At 62.8% G+C, this 18,283-nt stretch overlaps 1 protein-coding gene across 4 annotated transcripts in view; it reads left to right on the forward strand.

The window, feature by feature from the left end:
• The first annotated feature begins 280 nt into the window (after window positions 1–280).
• The window catches only part of PLEKHA6 (pleckstrin homology domain containing A6), a 46,517-nt gene continuing 28,514 nt past the window's right edge, over window positions 281–18,283 (forward strand). Inside the window, exons 1-3 of one of the 4 annotated variants that reach the window (XM_071578472.1) lie at window positions 281–587; window positions 968–1,044; window positions 1,588–1,645. In XM_071578472.1, coding sequence (XP_071434573.1) covers window positions 505–587; window positions 968–1,044; window positions 1,588–1,645 — 218 coding nt within the window. In that variant the 5' untranslated portion in view covers window positions 281–504. Of the gene's footprint in view, window positions 588–967; window positions 1,045–1,587; window positions 1,646–3,930; window positions 4,015–18,283 lie in introns of those variants that run through there. The other 3 variants (XM_071578474.1, XM_071578475.1, XM_071578476.1) reach the window with 3 other exon arrangements.

The following is an 18,283-nucleotide window of genomic DNA, read 5'->3' on the forward strand; positions in this document are numbered from 1 at the left end:
GGCTCAGAAGAGGCAGAGAGCACATACCCATTGGGCAGCTCCAAAGTGCCGCAGATAATCATCAGGGTGCCCTACATACGGCTTGGCTGCGAGATCACACGGGGAGAAGAATCTGACATTGTTTAAAATGAACAGGAGAGGGAAGTAACAACTCCATAATTACTCACCTTGAGTTAATTGATGGTAATTACACTGAGTAGGCAGTGGAGGAAGCTGTGACAGGCTGGCCCTGAACAGTCATCAGGAGAGCTGGGAGGGTGCCCTCTGCTCCTCGCAGGCAGGGTGGCAGCCCGGCTCCGAGGGGGTTAAACTCCATGGGGTTGGTTGGGAATTTTTTTTCTTTTCCCTCCCTCCTCGGTTATTTGCAGCAAACAGTCTGGGTGGAAGGTCTGAGCTGAGCAAGTGTTTGCTCCTGGGGAGACTGGGAGTTGTTTGGCACTTCCCGAGTCGGGTGCTGTCCCAGCTCGGAGCTGCTCTGCTCCCGAGCCCCCCAGTGCCACCCCCATGGGGGATGACATCGACTGGCTGGACCTGCCAGGCAGGTGGACCTACGGCGTCTGTGGGGACGGGCGCGTCTTCTTCATCAAGTACGTCCCTCCTGGCACCCGGCTGGGGTGGGGTGGGGGCTGCCCGGGGCTGGGGGTCACATTTTGGGGGTGTGGGGAGTGGGCTGCATTCCTGGGGGGCTGCAGGGCTTAGTTTGGGGTGGAAACAAAACACCCCCACTGCTGCAAACCTCTGCATGTGGCTGCTTTCCTGTGGCCTCTGCTTTCCCCCCACTCCTCTGGTTTTGGGGCTCACAGCTGTCCCAGCTGGGTGGACACTGTTCCCCTCTGGCCCTAAAATCCAGTCCTTGCATTCCTTTGGCTGGAAAAGTCACTCGTGTTGCAAAGACACTTCCCTGGTGATAGGAGGGGGTTCCTGGACCCCCTTGGGCGCTGAGGGCCCCTCTCCTTGTGTTCCACAGCGACGACACCAAGTCCACGAGCTGGGTGCACCCCAGCACAGGCTACTCCATCCAGAGTGGGCACTTCTCCTGCGCTGGTAAGGGATGGCTCTGGGGTCGTGGGGTGAGCAGGGGCTGCAGGTGTGGCATGAAACCCTCCAGAAATGCAATGGAGACCCCGAGCAGCTGAGCCAGGACAGCTGTCTGCAGCTGGGGAGGGCTGGGGGCACCTGGAGGGAGGTGGGAGGGGAGGCTGCATCTATCCAGCATGGGGTTTCCAGCTGGAGAGATTCATGGGGGGCTTTTCCCTTCTACAGAGACTCCTTGTGGTCTCTGAGACCTGTTGCTGGTGGAGAGGAGACACAAACTGCTTTAAAACTGCAGTCTGAGCATATCAGAGCCAACCACTGCAGGACAAAGCAGCCCACAAGTGTCATGATCACCCCTTAATTCTTGTCCTTCTCCAGTGCTGCCTCCTGCCAGGGGTTTCCCTTTTGTGGGTGCTCCCCAATGAAGAGAAGCCTCAGTGTGACACTGGGCATTGCTCCAGTGCAGCCCCCAGCCCCCAGCAGGGCTGGCAGGGAGGGCAGGGGCTGTGTGGGGTGAGGAGGGTGACCCCTGGCTCTGCCCTGTCCTTGCAGGGCTGCCCCGAGGCTGGGAGGTGGACACCACGGTGCACGGGGGCCTCTACTTCATCAAGTAAGTGGGAAAGGGACTGGGGGGGAGAAGCCTCTGACTCCTCTCCCAAGCACTGTTGCATCCCAGGAGGATGCAGGTCTTTGCAAGGATTAGCAGGGACCAGACCCCACTCTGGGCTCTGTCCTGCACCTGGATCCTGCACCTGGTGCTGCTGGGACAGCACACAAGGAGCTCCTGTGCCAAGTCACTGTCTCGGATGCAAAAGTCTCCTCTGAGGGCTCTGGGAGCTCCAGGGTGGTGTGGGCGAACCAGCCAACCCCCCACCCCGTGTCATCCCTGGGGGGAACATCCCCCAGAGCCCGGGGTGGGGGGGGTTCTCCAGGGCCCTGCAGCTCTGGGAGGGCGGTGGGTGATGCAGAGGGTCCCTGGGGCACTCCCTGCCCGGGGCAGCAGCGCAGAGCTGGCTGTGCTGGCTGAGCTGAGCAGCAGGAGTGTAACCCAGTGAGGATCCAGCCCGAGGGGCTGCTCCTGGTTCATCCCAGCGCGTTGTCTCCCATTCCCTCCTGCCCCCTCCTTGCCTGCAGTGCAGGAGCTGGGCCCGTGGCGGGGCAATGCTGGTGTCTAGACAGGCTGAGCTGCGGGCTGTGCCTCGCCTCGTGTGGGCTCTGGGTCCCGCTGGGTGGGGGTGTTCCAGACCCCGGGATCTTTGAGCCCGGCCCTATCTGGCACTCGCGATTTTCCCTGTGTGCCCAGACGGCCATAAACCCGGCGAGAGCAAAGATCCCAAGGCGGGCTGGGGGCTGGAGACCGGGATTATCCAATCCAATCTGTGCAGCACAGACAAGGTGTCCTTGAATCAGCCCCGGGCTCAAACCGTGCAGTCCCAGACGGGGCCGGGAGTGGGGCTGGGGCTGCTGCTGAACTTCCTGGTCGGGTTGGAGCTGTGTGTGCCTGCAGCACGTCTGCCATGCTCCCCAGGGCAGGGATCACCTTCCCTATGCACCACAGCTCCTGGGAATGGAGCAGGGGACACATCTGGGCTGGAGGGTGGCAGCCAGGAATGAGGGAGGGTCCTGCCAGCCCCGGCTGAGCCATCATGGCCCAGGGACTGAGCGGTGGCCAGGGAGAGTGGCCTTGGAGGGGGGACACGGGGGTCTTGCTGTGGGCTGGCAGGGAGGGAGGGTCTCACCCACCGCTGTGGGGGCACAGGAGGCAGAGCACCCAGTGAAAGCCACCCCCTGCCCAGCCTCTAACACCCTGTGGCTAATGGGGGGATTAAAGGATCAAAGGCAGCCGCAGGTTTTTCCTTCCAGGAGAGCCTGTGTCTCCCCCCACCAGCTCAGAGGGGAGGATGGAAGGTCCCTGTGGGGTCTGAGGCCAAGGTGGGTGCAGGCAGGGACCCCCTGGGCTGGGCAGGGTCCCACCATGGGCTCAGCAGCTCTGACAGGCAGAACTAGGGCAGTGCCATGGATCAGGGCACGGTGCCATTGCTGTAGGGCTGGAATCTGCAGTGCCAGTGCCTCTGTGCCCAGCTCTGGAAGCCACCCTGCCACTGGGCCAGGGCTGGAGGCCTGAGCAGGGCGGGGGAAGGTCCTGCCAGCCCCATCTGTGCCTTCATTGGCCCTTGGCATGGCCCAGGGGAGCGAGGGATGGCCTTTGTGCTCCAGGGATGCTGTGGCTGATGAGAGCTGTCTTGCTGCCCATCTTCTGCATCCTCTCCCTGCGGGCAGAAATCCTGGGATGCAGAGTCTGGGATTGCTGCCTGACCCACTGCAGAGGGTTCCAGGACCTGGCTGGGAACAAATGGGCTTCCCTGTCCTGAGAGCTGCAGGATGCAGTGGGGGAACACGGTCCCAGCTGCTTCCCCAGGGATGCACTGGGATGTGCCGTCCTGGCTGCTCCCTGCATTCTGGGAAGTGAGGAAGGAGCGTGGTCCAGGCTGTCCTGAGACACGCTGGGATGCAGAGGGGAGCGTGGGCCAGGCTGTCCTCCTGCTGATGGGATGCAGGGGTGGGGGGCTCCCTGACTCGGGGATGCAGAGGGGAGTGTGGTCCAGGCCATCCTCCTGACTCCGGGGTGCCGGGGGAGCGCGACCGCGGCTGCTCCCCAGGGATGCAGGGGGTGTGTGCGGGGGTGGGGGGAGCGAGGTCCAGCCCCCTCGCAGGGTCCCGTATCCCCCGGTGGGGCACAGGGGGCCGGTGCGGTGCCCCTGGGGGATGCTGAGGTGGGGGGCGGCGCGGCCCCCCCGCCGTGCTCGGTGCCAGCCCGGCGTCACGTGCCGCTTGGTGGCCCCGAGCATGCCCAGCTCCGGCTGCGGCTCCGGCTCCCGCTCCGGCTCCTGCTCCGGCTCCGGCTCGGGCTCGGGCTGGCCGGGAGGATGCTGAGCCCGTAGGCAGCGCGGGGGGACCGGCCGCTGCCCGCCCCGCACGGTGAGTGCCTCCGGCGCGGCTCCCTTCCTCCTCCTCCTCTTCTTCCTCCTCCTCCTCCTCCTCCTCCTCCTCCCGGGCGCTGCAGGGGGGCGCGGAGCGGCAGAGCATCCCCCTCATCGCGGTGGAGCGGCTGTGCCGGGGGGGCTCTCTGAGGAAAGGGGGGTGTCTGTGCTCCAGCCTCGTGGGCAAAGCGGGGTGCGCTGTGGGTCTCAGCACCCCCCGCTGCCCGAGGGGCCGGGGCCAGACTCCCCCTGCGCCCCTGCTCCTCCTGTCGAGCTGTGGGTGAGCAGTGGGGCCCCCCAGCTGCCCCCGCTGTGTGTTTGTGCTGCGCGCTGGGTTTGTGCCCCCGGACCCCCTTGGTTTGGACTCCTCAGGCTCAGACCCCCAGGCTTGGACCCGACTCCATGCACAGGCAAACAGTGTCTGGATGACACCCGTCTTTTGGGGCCCTGTTTCAGCATCCCCAAACCCCATGATGGTGCCCGGGAGCTCGGAGGGGCCAGACCCCCCAGCCCTGCGTGCCGGGCTGGACCCCGCGCCGGGCGCTTTGCTGAGGGCACGGGACGGGATGTGATGGATGGAGCTGAGATGTCGTCTGGCGCTTCCCAGGGATCCGAGACCTTCCCATGGCTTCGTGGCTCATCTTGCTGCCTGCTGACAGCGGGGAGCCATCCTCCTCCTCCTCTTCCTCCTCCTAGGTGGAGAGGAAGGGCTGCGCTGCTGCGCGTTCTGCGCCCCCGGGCCCCCCTGCACCGGGTGGGTGTCTGGCGGTACCGGAGACGCGCGAGCCGCAGCCGCTGCCCTGAGCCCTCAATCGCAGCTTTGTTGCGCCGCTGTGAGATCTGAGGAAACAGGGGCTGATTCATCACATGATGGGGCATGTTAATACGCCACCAGTCTATTAAACCCCAGCGGAAGGGGCTGGACCGGCCGCCCTCCCCTGGGTCTCGGTGGGGACCCCAGCGCTGCCCCGTGCACGGGGCGTTCGGCCCTTCCATCACCTCCGTGCGGGGTCTTTGCCACCCACCGAGGGCTGTGGAGGGGAAGGGCCGAACCCCGTGTGCTCGGTGTGATCGTGCCACCTGGCCCTGCCATTCCCCCGTGGCGTGTGCCGCGGTCCCTTGGGTGCAGGGGGGCCGATCCCCGCTCCAGATGGTCGCGGGAGCCGCTCTGTAATCCCTGCGTGTGGGGAGGTGAGAGGGAAGCTGCAGCGTGGCGATCCCGGGGTCAGGAGGGGTGCAGGGAGGCCGGGAATGGAGGGAGCCAGGGTGGCATTTGCTGCGGGAATCGTCCCTCAGGCAGGGGAGGCTGCGGCGCCGCGCGCGGATCTGCAGCCGAATCGGCAGCTCCCGGGGGTTCTCCCACTCCTGTGCAGCAGGAGCGTTTGCATCCCCCCGTGCATCCATCCCCCCGTGCATCCATTCCCCTGTGCATCCATCCCCCCGTGCATCCATCCCCCCGTGCATCCCCCTGTGCATCCCCCGGCACATCCCGCTGTGGATCCCATTGTGCATCCCACCCTGCATCCCTGGTTGGGAGCCCCTGGCCCATCCCGTGGTGTGTGGCTGTGCACACGCGTGTGCTCACGTGTGTCAGACTCTGCGTGTGGCTGCTCCGCTTCCCTCCCCTGAACCCCGCTGGCATTTCCTTATTGGGAAGGAGAGCTCCTGTCCTGCTCCAACCTGTGCCAGTCCCTCTTGTCCCCTTCCCTCTGCTGGGAGAGGCTTCCCAAGGGAGCTCCTTCCCTCCTCCACCTGGCACAACCACGGCTGGGGGGCACCCAGAGCTGTCACCCACCTCGAGCCACCCCCTCAGGGACCCTGAGCCAGGATTAGGACTCCCGGAGAGGAGGCATTAAAAGTCTTGGGAAAATCCCATGGGAAGCACAAAGCCAGGCCCCTCTGGCCACTCTGTGTGTGCCTTGGCCACAGCCTGCTGGGGGAGCAGCCCCAGCACCCCCAGCCCGTGCCAGGGACCCCAGCAGGCCCTGACACTCACCCTGCTGCACTGGGCCCCCAGTGCCATCCTGGCTCCCGGTGACCCCTCACTCAGGGGCGTGGGGAGGGGTCCCTGCCTTCCTGGGCATGGTCTGATGGAGGGGTTCTCCAGGCAGGCACGGTGACAGGGTGACGCCTGGCACTGGGCTGGCATCGGCCTTGCTGGAAACGGTGTTTTCCTGCTGAGTTCCCATAGAAACAGGCGGGAGCAGCCGCTGGGCTGGTGAGGATGAGGGAGAGGAGGGATGGGCACGGAGGGTGAGCTCCATGGCTGGCACTGCCGGGGTGAAGCGACAGCGCTGGTGCCAAGTGCTGCGAGGGCACTGCTGACCGTGACCGGCTGCTGCTCCTTGCCGTGGGGAAGGGACACGAGCATGGCCCTGGCTGTGGGTCACTGTGCCATGAGAGGAGCGTGTGTGTTAAGACCACGTGTGTGTGTTTGTGTGTTCACTCCCCTGCTCCGCAGCCAGGCCTGGCATTGGGCACAAACACCACCCCAGATGGGCAGCGAGGGGTTTAATCCCCCCGAGCCCTTTTGAACCCGTCGCAGCTGGGCAGGGCTGTGGGTTGTTTTCTGCTCCATCTGTGCCCTCGGGAATGAGCTGGGCTGGGCATTTCTCCTGCCTGGCTCTGCTGGCTGGGAGGGAAAGCGCCGCTCCGGCGGCATCGCTGCTCCTCTCTCTGTCTCTCTCAGCCTCAGTAGTAGCATCCCCCACTCCTGTTTTCCTTAGCTGGAAACATGATAATCCGCAGCAGGCAGGAAGGCGCTGAGGAATGTGCTGTCTCCTCTTCAGCTTCGTTTCTCCCCAGGATTCACAGCTCCACACCCACCCAGGGAAGTCCCTTCCCACTGCCCTCCAAGGAGGTGGGTGCCTCGTTCCCTGCCAGCCTTTGCTCCCAAACATCCCTGTTTTCCTGGCACTGATGGAGAGCATCGCCCTGCACGTGGTACAGGCAGATGGAAACCTGCAGAGAGAGGGAGGAGGGATGTGTGGTGTTTCCCCCCTGCCCAGCTCTGCCTGCTCCCTTCACCATCCCAAGCTGGAAAATACCCTGGGAATGAGTTGTTCTTTGCAGGCAGGTCAGTGCCCTGTTGGTTTCCAGCGTGGATTTGGTTTGATTCTGGTTTTCCCTCAGCAGCAGCACTTGGAGCCTGTTTGGAGCCTGGCAAGGGCTCGGGAGCAGCGGCTGCAGGGTGAGGTGGCTCCAGCCCTGGCATGCAGGGAATCAGGTTGGATCCAGGGAATCAGGTTGGATGATGGCCGTGGCTGGTTGTGCCCTTAATCTGTGAATTTGCTAAAGCTCTTTAATAAAGATTCAAAGTCACCAACTTCTCAATTAAGGGATGAGGCAGCTCTTGATCCGTCTTTCTGGGTCAGGCAGAGAAAGGCCATTTAAGACCTGGGCGATTCCTTTGATGTTTTCAAGGAAGTTGACTGGAATAAACACCTGGACTTGAATAAACACCTGGACTTGAATACACCTGGCCAGAGTGGGCTATGCTGGAGGATGTGTGGCTTTGCCACCTCTGGGGCAGGACCTGCAGCCCAGAGTCCAGCCCCAGCTGCTCCTGACTCATAGGATGATTCTGGGAGAAAGTGGAGATGCTGGAGTGAGTCCAGAGGTCACAGAGGTGCTCCAGGGGCTGGAGACAGGCTGGGAGAGCTGGGGGTGTTGAGCCTGAGGAGACCTTAGAGCTTCCTCCAGTGCCTAAGGGGGCTCCAAGAGATCTGGAAAGGTCTTTGGACAAGGGTGGTGAGTGACAGGACAAGGGGGAATGGCTTCCCACTGTGAGAGGGCAGGGTTAGATGGAATATTGGGAAGGGATTCTTCCCTCTGAGTGTGGTGAGGCCCTGGCACAGGTTGTCCAGAGAAGCTGTGGGATGCTCTGGGCAGTGCCACCAGCTTTGCAAGGTCCTGCCACTGCCACACTCTCACTGAGGGCAACAGTGCCCTGTCCATCTCCTCTTGGGGCTCAGGAGATTGGTTGGACCCTCTGGACTCAGCAGCAGGGTCTCCTTGCCCTCGGTGTGTGCCTCGGTGTCTGCACCCTGCCAGGGTCCCCTGCTCTTCATGGGCTTCGAACCCTCTGTTTACCTCAACAACAGCCGCTTGCATGAGTGTTAATTGCAGGAGCTGGCAAGGCACTAATTAGAGGATAATGAGACGCCTTTTGTGTGTCAGTGGCAGCCTGGTTGACAGACGCCCCTCTCCAAACACCCTGGCGGGTTGGTGATATTCCATGTCCATGATCCCCTTGTGCCGTGTCCATGGTCCCCTTGTGCATGTTGGGGAACCCCTGAGCTATTTCCACGATCCCCCCGTGCCATTTCCACAATCCCCCCGTGCCATTTCCACGATCCCCCCGTGCCATTTCCACGATCCCCCCGTGCATGTTGGTGATCCCCCCGTGCCATGCCCATAATCCCTCCCCATGGTGTGCCCATGGTCCCGCCGGGCTGTGTCCCCACTAATCCATCTCCCTGGCTGCTCCAGCCTGGCAGACTGGGGCAGCTTGAAGGTTTCTTAGAATCCCAGAGGATGAGAGGAGCTCCCGTCCCTGTCCTGAGGGACGCGGTGGCTGCGCAGCTGCTCCGAGCCCTCGAGTCCCGCTGGTGAATCCACCGGAGCCTTTCAGAGCAGCCCTTTGTTCTCGGAGCAGGGAGGAAGGATCCAACCAGTGCGGGGCTCGGCTGCACCTCCATCCCATGTGCCATCCCATGTGCCATCCCTCCCCATCCTCGTAGTGTCCACACCCCTGGGGGACTGGAGTTGCGGAATGAGGCTTGTCCTGGTGGTGACCGAGCAGAGAGAATCCTCCTGCATCCTCCTGCTTCTTCCCACATTTTCCTGCTGCTCTGGCACCCATGTTCGTGGCGCTGCCGCTGGCAGCAGGGCTGTGTGTTCCTGCTGAGCAGCGAGAGGCTGTTCTTACTCTCCTCCTGCCTGCAGCCACCGGGAACGCGGAGCCAGCGTTCCTCTCTGAGCATTCCTTACGTAACGCCAGCAGCAGCTCTGGCAGCTCGGTGGCACCAAGGCCTGGACCTCACACCCAGGGAAAGGCCACCAGCACCTTGTTGGGAGGAGGTGTGTGGCAGCTGGATGCCCCTCTGGCACGGTGGGAGCAGCAGCACCGGCTGGGCCGAGCAGGAGATGCCTCTCCACGTGCAGCCGGGGCGGGAGCGCCGGGAATGCCGTGCCGTGGGTCGGGCTCCCGTGCGTGGCTGGCGCCCGGCAGAACAGCCACGACCAGTCTGGCAGCACCGGGCGCCTGCCAGCCCTGCTGGGCCGGTCCCGCAGCCGCCGGGGGGTGAGCCCTGTGCTCAGCACCTCTCCCTGGAACATGGAGCTGCTGCACGCCCGGGCGATGCGGTGGGTGCTGGGGACGGTGCTCCGTGCCAGGTGAGGATGAGGGGTGTGGGCACGGCATCCCAGGCTGGGGGGAACAGCTGGAAAATTCCATCCCACTGGCGTTTCCCCCAGCAGCCTCACACCCTGCTCTGGGCTGGGCACCCAGGAGGGTTTGGAGGGATCTGGCCAGGGTGGGAGCTCCAGGACCCTTCGTGGTGGGTGCTGAGACATGGCTGGTGGTGGGTGATGTGGTGCCAGTGATCCATCGGGACAGGGCTGATGCCAGCCAGGAATGAATGGGTTCTGAGGGCTCTGTAACTCAGTGGGGCTGGTGAGGACGAGCTGGGCTGCAGCTCAGTGTGGCCTCAGCACCATCAATCCCCAGTGCCAGTGTCTTATCCCATCCTCCCCTCCTGCTCTGCCGCCTCTGCCCCTCTCTGCGGTTACAGGAGGTGAATCCTCCTCCTCCCCAGCTTTGCAGGGATCTACTTCCAGCAGTGGAAAATCCTTTGGCAGTGGCAGGGTTGTGACTTTTTGTGTGTCTCAGGACCCGGTGGGCAGGTGCAGGATGAGGCCAGAGGCAGCCAGACCACGCTGGAGGGAGCATGGCTGCACTTGGGCACCTTCAGCATCCCTGGCACACCGAGAGCACATCCAGAGGTGGCTCAGCTCCTGCTTCACATCCTGCTCTCTCTTTTCACTCATGTCCTCATGGTCTCTGGAGTCACCATCCCTTGTCCCTGTGTCCCCCATGCCCTCAGGGGTCCCTCAGCCAGGATCTGCCCCAGAGGGGCTCAGCTCTGCTCCCCCTTTGCAGGGGGATGCTCGGGGAGCAGGAGGACCCCCCAGAGCCCATCTCCCAGCCATCTGCTTGATGTACTGAAACTAATTTTCCAGCCTCTATTCTTCTGTAGAATTTGAAAAGGCGATTGCACCCTCGGGGCCCAGAAAGCTCAGGCAAATCAGGAGATAGAAATCTGCCCGTTTCGCCTCTGTGTGATTATTGCCGAGAAAACCGCCTGGTGCCAGTGTGCCAGATCCGGGGGGCTGGGGGGTCCCAGGGCTGGGCTGGTGTTCTGACTCCTCGATCTTCTTTGCCGCCTCTGCCACGCGAGCGGGGGGGTTTCTTTTCGCTCCTTTTTGTTGTTTCTAAACGCCTGTTTTGTGGATGTGCAAAGGCAGTGACCTTTCTCGGGGCCGCCCGGAGCCGCCGCTGCTCCCCCGCCTGTCAGCGCGATGAGGGATGCGGGAGCTACGTGCGAACTCCCGGGCCTCGGGGCTCCAACACTCAGCTGCAATCGTGGTGATGAGTTCCCAGAGGGAAGGAAAGAGCTCGTTTCCCGTCTCTCCCCGTGTGCCCAGAGATGCCAGGCCCTTCACCAGCCATCAGCGCTGCCGCTCCGCAGCCTGGCCCCTTCCCCCCGCGGCTCCTCTCTGCTCCCTGCGAGCTGTTACAGCTGTGACCTTGTCCCCGCTGCTGGCACAACCCCCCCCCGTGCCCCCGAAGGTGCCCTGGGATGGGCAGTGTGGGGTGGACGTCGGGCAGAGCGATGGGTGCCGCTGGAATGGGCTGGCTCCTGCCCTGACCGCTGGCTCCCGGCCATCTGTCCCCTTCCCCAGTGGCCTTGGTGGCCTCTCCAGCTGTGGACAGGCCTGCACTGGCCCACCACAGATAACCAGGAGCCAGTAGGAATGTTATTTATGTGGTTAAAGTTCACTTGGCCTCAGGAGCTGTGCTGGCACAGCCTCCCGGGGCTTGGGGTGACCAAAAGCAGGGCTGTCCTGTCCCTGGGTGACAGGGTGACCCCTGTCCAGGTGCCACCAAGCCCTGGCTCTGGTGGGAGCAGGCTCAGGCTCCCAGGAGGATCCTCGTGGGCAGCAGAGTAGCACAGACCCCAGTTCCCTTTGCCATGGGGGCATCCCGCTGCCAGGGGAGGGTGGTGGGCTGGGGCTGGTGGGCTGGGGCTGCTCCTCACCGAGGCAGAGCCACTCTCGTGGCTTTGGGTGCAGGGCAAGGTTGGTGCTGGTGGGTGCCCAGGGGGGAGGAGGGCAGCAGCTGGGAGCAGGATGCCTTAAATAGGGAAACTGAGGCACGGAGCCAGCGCAGCAGGAATTAGAGCCCATGACCTCCTGTGCCTCCCCCTGACTGTCCCATCCCTGCCCCAGAGAGCTCCCGAGGTTCCAGGGGGGGTGTGCCCGGGCACACGCGCACTCCCTGGCACCCAGCAGCCCCATTTCCTGATCGGGTTTGGGTGTTGCCATCATATAATTAGTCAGTAATTGCTCTCTAATGAGGCAGCAATCCTGCGGCACGTCTGCACTTCAAAGGGCTTCCCCTGCCCCGAGCTGCTCCCCGCAGCCCCCCAGGGTTGCCCCCCGGCCCCGTCCACGGAATGCTGGCTGGGTGGGTGGGTGCCGGGTGGTCTCTGCTGGCTCCTGGGAGCGGGATGGAGAGATTTGGGATTGCGTGTCCGGAGAGGGGTCTCGTCTGCGTCTGTCCTCTCCCAGTGGGTGGCACTGGGGGCCCTGGGTGGTGCCGTGTCCCCGCAGTGCCCGTGCCAGCCTGGCAGCCTGCCCCGGCTTTTCTCAGCGCTGCCTTTCACTCCCTCCTGGCACCCTCCCCGCTGCCTCCGGGGCCCTTTGGGGATTTCCTCTGCCTCGCCCCCGCTTGTCCCTGCTGGCACAGCCACCCCACTGGCACAGCCTTCCTGCTGGCACAGCCACCCCGCTGGCAGGGGCACGTTTGCCAGACCCACGGCCACTGTGCCCTCCTCCCGCACTGCCCCAGGGGAAGAGTCACCCCCACCCCGACCCCGTGTCCCCCCAATGCCACTGAGTGGGTGCCCCACTCCTCTCCCCTCCTCCCACCCTCGGATCCCATTAAACCCCCTCCAGCCCGCAGTGGAACAGAGTGCTGGGTATTTATAGCCCGGCACGGATGCTGGGAGGCAAACACGTGTGGAGGGGGCTGGTTTGGTCTGTTTTTCCCCTTAATCCTCCTATTTTAAAGGCCAGGCTGGCTCTGCCGAGGGTGAGGGTGCCCACACACTGGCAGATCCCATGTGCACATCCCGGGAACGGGACCGAGGGTGCCAACCCAGCCCGCCCCGTGTAACAGCGAGTTCAGGTGAGAGGGAGAAGGGCACGGGCACCAGGGCAGAGCCTCTCCCTTTGGGTGAGCCCGGGAGCTGCTCTGCCCTCCCTGGGGTGGGTTTCCATCCTCCTGCCCTGGGGTGTGCCCTGTGCTGCCCCACGGGGGATGCTCAGTGCCTGTTCCCACAGCGCAGGCGGGTGATGTGCGGAGAGGCAGCGAGGAGGAGGAGGAGGAGAAGGGAGGAGGAAGGCTCAGGTGCGTGTGCCAGCCCCGGGTGAAGTCCACGTGCCCCCTGCTCGCTCCTGGGGGTTTGTTTTCCTCGGCAGAGCTCTCCTTTCAGCTCGGCTGAGCAGCAATGATTAGCAATTCCAGTTTTTATGGCGAGCCTAATGCAGCAGGGCTGTGGGTGCCCCCCTGCCCCCCGGTGCTCTCAGGATTCTCCCCACAAATTATTTGCTCTGCTGTGTGGTTTTTGGTGGGTTTTGTTTGGGTTTAATTTAATTTTTCCCTTTCCCCCTGCATCAATTGGTTTGTCTGATTTGGAAACAATAAGCAGCAGTGAATGTGATGAATCTTTTAAAGCTCAAAAAAGTGAGAGGTTGCAGGGAGGGTGCTGAGGGGGTGCTTGGGGCATGTTGCCCCCCTCAGCCTTGGGCTGCAGGGCTGGAGGAAGGGTTTGGGATATCAGTGAGGCTCTCTGGGGCCTTATCTTATCCCTGGCCTTATCACCAGACATGCTTGTGCTGCAGATAAGCAGGACCTTGGGTTCAGACTCGGGCTGTTGTTGGGGGCAATGCTGGGTGTCCCAGTGCTGGGGCACTGTGGGCATCAGGGCTGTGCTGGGAGGCCTAAACCCCCCCTCAGGTGTGGGGGATTCCTCTGTGTCCCCCAAAACCTCGGTGTGTGAGGGTGGGGGCACAGAGCAGCCCCTCCTGCAGCCTCCAAGCTCCCATGGGCAGGGGACGAGGCACCTTTCCTTGCATGGATGGTGCAGAAACTGGGGCTGTGTCAAGTTTAGCCCCATCCCTTCTTCTCTTTAAGCAAAAGAAATTGAAGAAAAATCCATTTTTAGGCCGATTTGATGGCTGTGGGCTGATCCAGATGCTTAAATACAAGTGGTGGATTCAGAATGGCAGAGGAGGAGCCCCAGCTTCTCCCCCAGTTCCCAAAACTCACTCTGTGCCTGGACCATGCTGGAGGTCTCTGCTCTGTTCCCAGGGATTTATGGCTTGCTGGCAGAAGATGATTTTGGTCGCTGTTGGTGTCACCAGAGGAGCTGGAGAGGGGGAATGTTTGTGCCCGAGCACTGCCTGGTGCTCACAGGGCATGGTGGGTCCTGTCCCAGGAGGCACAAGTCCCTCGGGGTGGCCCTGGGGAGTAAATCCCTGCCCAAGGCCATCTCATCCCCCTCATCCCCAGCCAATCCTGCCTCTCCAAAGGCAAATTTGTCCTTCCAAAGTGGCTTTGCAGGATGCTGAGGGTCAGGGTGTGCACAGGCTGGACCGAGTGTGCGGGTGCCTGTGCTGGGACGTGGCATGTCTGTGGGGCTCTGGGGACAGGTGGTGGCCCTGCCCGGGGAGGGAGGGATGGCACAGGGTGCCCCAGGAGCTCCTGCCGTGCCTCCCCGTGATCAGGCAGGGCTGGCAGCTGGGGAGGCAGGTGGCTGGGGCGATGCTGCTGCTCGGAAACAGGCTGGGACTGTTTGTGCGCCCCAGGGCCGCTTGTGCAACCGGGGCGGGAGCTGCGAGCACTGCGGGGCTCCTGCAGCCCACACGGAGACTCCTCGAGGGGCCACATCCAGCCCCGGGAGCGCAGGGAACAGGAGCTGCCCCTTCCCCATCCCGATGAGATTCCACGTGCGGCCACACGATGGAGAGGACCCCGCGGATGTGCCCACCGGGACCCTCTCCCTGCCATGGAGCGGCTTCCCCCCCGCTGGAAGGGCAGTTCTGGGACTGCCCTCTCCCCTGGGCAGGGCCTGGGACCATCCCTGTGTCCCTGAGCAGGACACGCCACACGGCCCCGCTCGCCCCGGGGGCTGGAGCCGGGGTGCAGCCCAGCCTTGCTGCTGGTATGTGGCTGTCCCAGTTCTGGGCTGAGCCGCGAGAATTGGGAAAAACAGGGCAGGGTTTTGTGTTCTGCGGTGTTTTGACCTGCGGGAGGAAGTGCGGGAAGTCCTTCCACACAGGGAAGTGCCGCGGTGGCTCAAGGAAGTCCTGCGGTGCCACAGTGTGGCCACGTCCTGGCTCTCAGCCATGTCCCTGGTGGGTGCAGGGAGGGTCCCACCGGGGGGCAGTGGGCACCCACCCCCCCGGGTCGTGCTTGTGGCATCGCTGCCCATCACCTGCTCCGTGAGGGGGGAGTTCTCCACAGGTGCCCCACCAGCTGATCCCTCCCACTGTTGGTGGTGCCGAGTCCCTCCCACTGTTCTATGAGGTTAAAAACTGCACTATTTGCTTTTCCCACATTGCTCATTTCTTCCCATATTGCCAGGAAGGTGGTGCCAATCCGCTGCCCACCGGTGGGCCCCTTTCCCAAAGAACAGAGCCCACTGCCCGGAGCACACCATGGAGTTAAAACACACCTGAGGCACGACCTGAACTGGTGTCAGGCTTCACCTTGAGGCGGTGCCAGCTCACGGCGCCCCGGACTGGTGCTGGGGGGCTCGGGCAGCGCGGCCGTGCCCGCCGGAGCGCTGGCAGAGCCTGGCGTGGCCGGGAGCAGCGGGAGTGGCGTGAGCGCCAGCGCACACGGGGGTGTGTTTGTGTTTATATAGGAAGGAGCCAACCTACAGGTTCAGGTTTCAGCCCTCGCTTATCAGCGGGGCTGTTCCTGCCGCGCTCGGACGTGGCGGATCCTGGAGGCGGCAGACGCTTCTCTCCGTGCCTTCCCCACCAGCCCCGAGGCTCCAACCCTGGCACCGACCCACTGCCCTCCCCACGGCAGCTCCGGGGTCAGGTAGGCTGAGCCAGCTGTGGGTGCCCCGTCCTCGCAGCCTGGCCCGTGCTGGGGTTAAGGAAGGGAACGAGGGGATGGATGGAGAGTCCAGAGCTGGAGTGAGAGGCTGGAGGTGCCAGAGGGGTTTGTGCTATGCCAGGGCAGCCGAGGGTCGTGTTTTGGAGCTGCTCACCGGGGCAAGAGCTCGTGGGGAGGGAACACAGCCCCGGATGTCAGCACGGGAGAGGCACTGCCACCATTCCCATGGGCAGGTGGCACGTCACACCGGACACGGGCACGGCCATGGCGCGCGGGAAAGCCCGGCTGTGCTCTGCCAGGGGTTAAACTCCTGGCAGGAGCTGAAGGGAAGGTGTGGCAGCACGATAAGGCTGGCAGAGCCAGCAGTGGGGCAGAGGCAGTGTCTACACAGAGCTCTGCTTCCTGCCAGGATGCAGGAGGGATCCTGCCCACCCTGTGGGCCATGGCTGGGGAGTTCTCCCTGTGCCAGGGGCTGGCTCTGAAACGAGTGGGAGCTGCTGTCCTTAGTGAGTCAGCTGGTAATGTCCTGGAGATTCCAGTTGTAATCTCCTGGAAGTGCTGCTTAGAATCACTTGTCAGGGGAGAGGCACAGCTGTGTCACCTGCTTTGTTCAGTTTAAGGGGATGTTTTAATAGAGATTCTTTTGAAGTGCTCCCCCCCTGTGGTACCCTCTGTGGTTTCCATCCTGTTGCCCCCAGCCATCTGCAGGGATGCCCAGGAGGTGGGAATGAATTCCCCACTGCTCAGTGCTGGCAGGGTGGTTGGTTTGAAGCTGAGCCTGACCCTGGTACCATCCTGTTCCCTCCTCCTCTGCTGCTCTGTCGATGGTGGGTGAAGAACGGGGCTCCCTCCTCCCATCAGCGTGTCCTTTGTTCCATCCCAGTGCCACAGGGCCACTAATTATGTTGTTACAAGGAGAGACCTTTAGCAGCTTTTGGAGGTGCCCAGAGCTGGGGTGTCACCTCTGTTGTCCTCATGTGGTGCTTTCTCCATCCTGTTGGGACAGCAAAAGGAGGGAGGGAGGGAAAAGGCACCAGGTCAAGTCAAGTACATGGATGTCTTTCCCACTAACTGGTTTCTTAAGGAGTTGAGGTTTGTGATCACATTCCCTTGTATGTTCCCTCAATTCCCAGTCACTTCTGGGCCAGTCTGGGCTGGGGATACTGGTCTCCATGCGTGTGGAGCATCCTCCCAGCCCCAAACCCACAGAAAGGAGGAGCCACTGTGCCACAAGCACCTGCTGAAGTGACCTCCCACCTCTGCGGTGCCCGGCTGCTCTTCCACATTATCATCCCATCTCTGCCCTCTGGAAACTTGGGACAAGCCTCCAGCTCTTCCCAGTGCTGAGCAAACCAGTTCCTCGTCAGGGGCAGCCACTGCACTTAGTCCCCTCAGGTAACCCTGGTGCAGCTCCTGGGTCTTGGCTGCCTGGGAATGTCTTTGGGGGGCCCTGTGAGCATCTTTGGGGGATCCTGTGAATATCCTTGGGGTGATCCTGTGAACATCCTTGGGGGGATCCTGTGAATATCCTTGGGGTGATCCTGTGAATATCCTTGGGAGGAGCCTGTGAACATCCTTGGGGGGATCCTGTGAACATCCTTGGGGGGATCCTGTGAACATCCTTGGGGGGATCCTGTGAGCATCACCAGGGGCTCTCTCCAGGCTGGGACTGGCCCAGCTCCAGCACCAGCCCAGCTCAACCATCCCGTCCTTCCAGCTTCTCTCCCCAGGCCCAGCAGACCCCGAGGGCTGCAGGCCGGGCTGGGGCCGCATTTATTTACGTGCTGCTGGGGAGAAGGAGGGGGAACTGGCAACAGGCTGCTTGCAAATGGGATTTCTGGGAAGTGGAAGGCTGGCGTGCATTCAGCCTGGAACTGTCCTGATTTCCAATTGGAAACATCCCACGGTGACTAAACTTCATTCAGGGGCTGAGCTCGTTCTGCGGAGCCGGCGCTGCCCGCGCTGCTACACCCGCCCGTGGCGCTGCGGGGGTGGCTGCGGGAGGGGGACGAGGGACACGGGGAGGGCTGTTCGGTGACACACGGGTGTGTCCTGTCCCCACGCTGGCTTTGAGCCACCCCGGGAGACTCTGAGGGTCCGGTTGGGTGGGTGCAGGGGGTTTTTAGCTCCCTCTGCTTTTCTCTCGGAAGATTCCTTGTGTTTCCCCTGCAGCTGCTCCCCGGGGCTGTTCTCGGCTTTGTGCACTAATGAGGACGCGGTTGGGAAGCTGGGAACGAGCAGTGATTCACCGGGAAGCTGCTCCCATCAGTCCCAGCCATGGTCCTGCCACACCAGGGTGTGGTGGGCTGGGGACAAGGGCAGCGAGGGAACTGCTGTGGGTCCCCCAGGATGCTCCATGCTGGGATGGCACCACTGTTAAGCCAGAGCAAAGCTCATCAAGGGCAGTAGCTCCTGAGCCTGATCCTGGGATCTGGAAGGGCCTGTGCATGTTTACTTTGCTCTGTTTGCTTAGGAACAGACCTCCTGGTTTGTGGGACTTTTGGTTCCTGCTGGGTTTGTACACAGAGGCTGGTGGGATAGGCACGTGCCCAGGTAACTCTGGGGCTGGGGGCTGCTGGTGCTGGAGCAGGAGGAACTGGAGGCATCCACAGGTGCTGGGCTCAGCTCCTGGGATCTGCTGTGGCACCTGAGAGCACTTTGGGCTGCTCCACACGTTTGCTGGCACCCACACCACAGTCACGGGCAGCTTCTGGGGCCGTGGGACACACTGCAGGTGGATGTGGGGTCTGAGAGCCGTGCCCAGCCTGGTGCCACCCGGATCCCGTGCTCACCCCGTCCTTGGGAGCCGTTTGGTGCGAGGCACTTGCACAACCCTCACCGTGCGTGTTGC

Source organism: Pithys albifrons, chromosome 28 (assembly GCF_047495875.1).
Source record: "Pithys albifrons albifrons isolate INPA30051 chromosome 28, PitAlb_v1, whole genome shotgun sequence".
Taxonomy (NCBI): domain Eukaryota; kingdom Metazoa; phylum Chordata; class Aves; order Passeriformes; family Thamnophilidae; genus Pithys; species Pithys albifrons.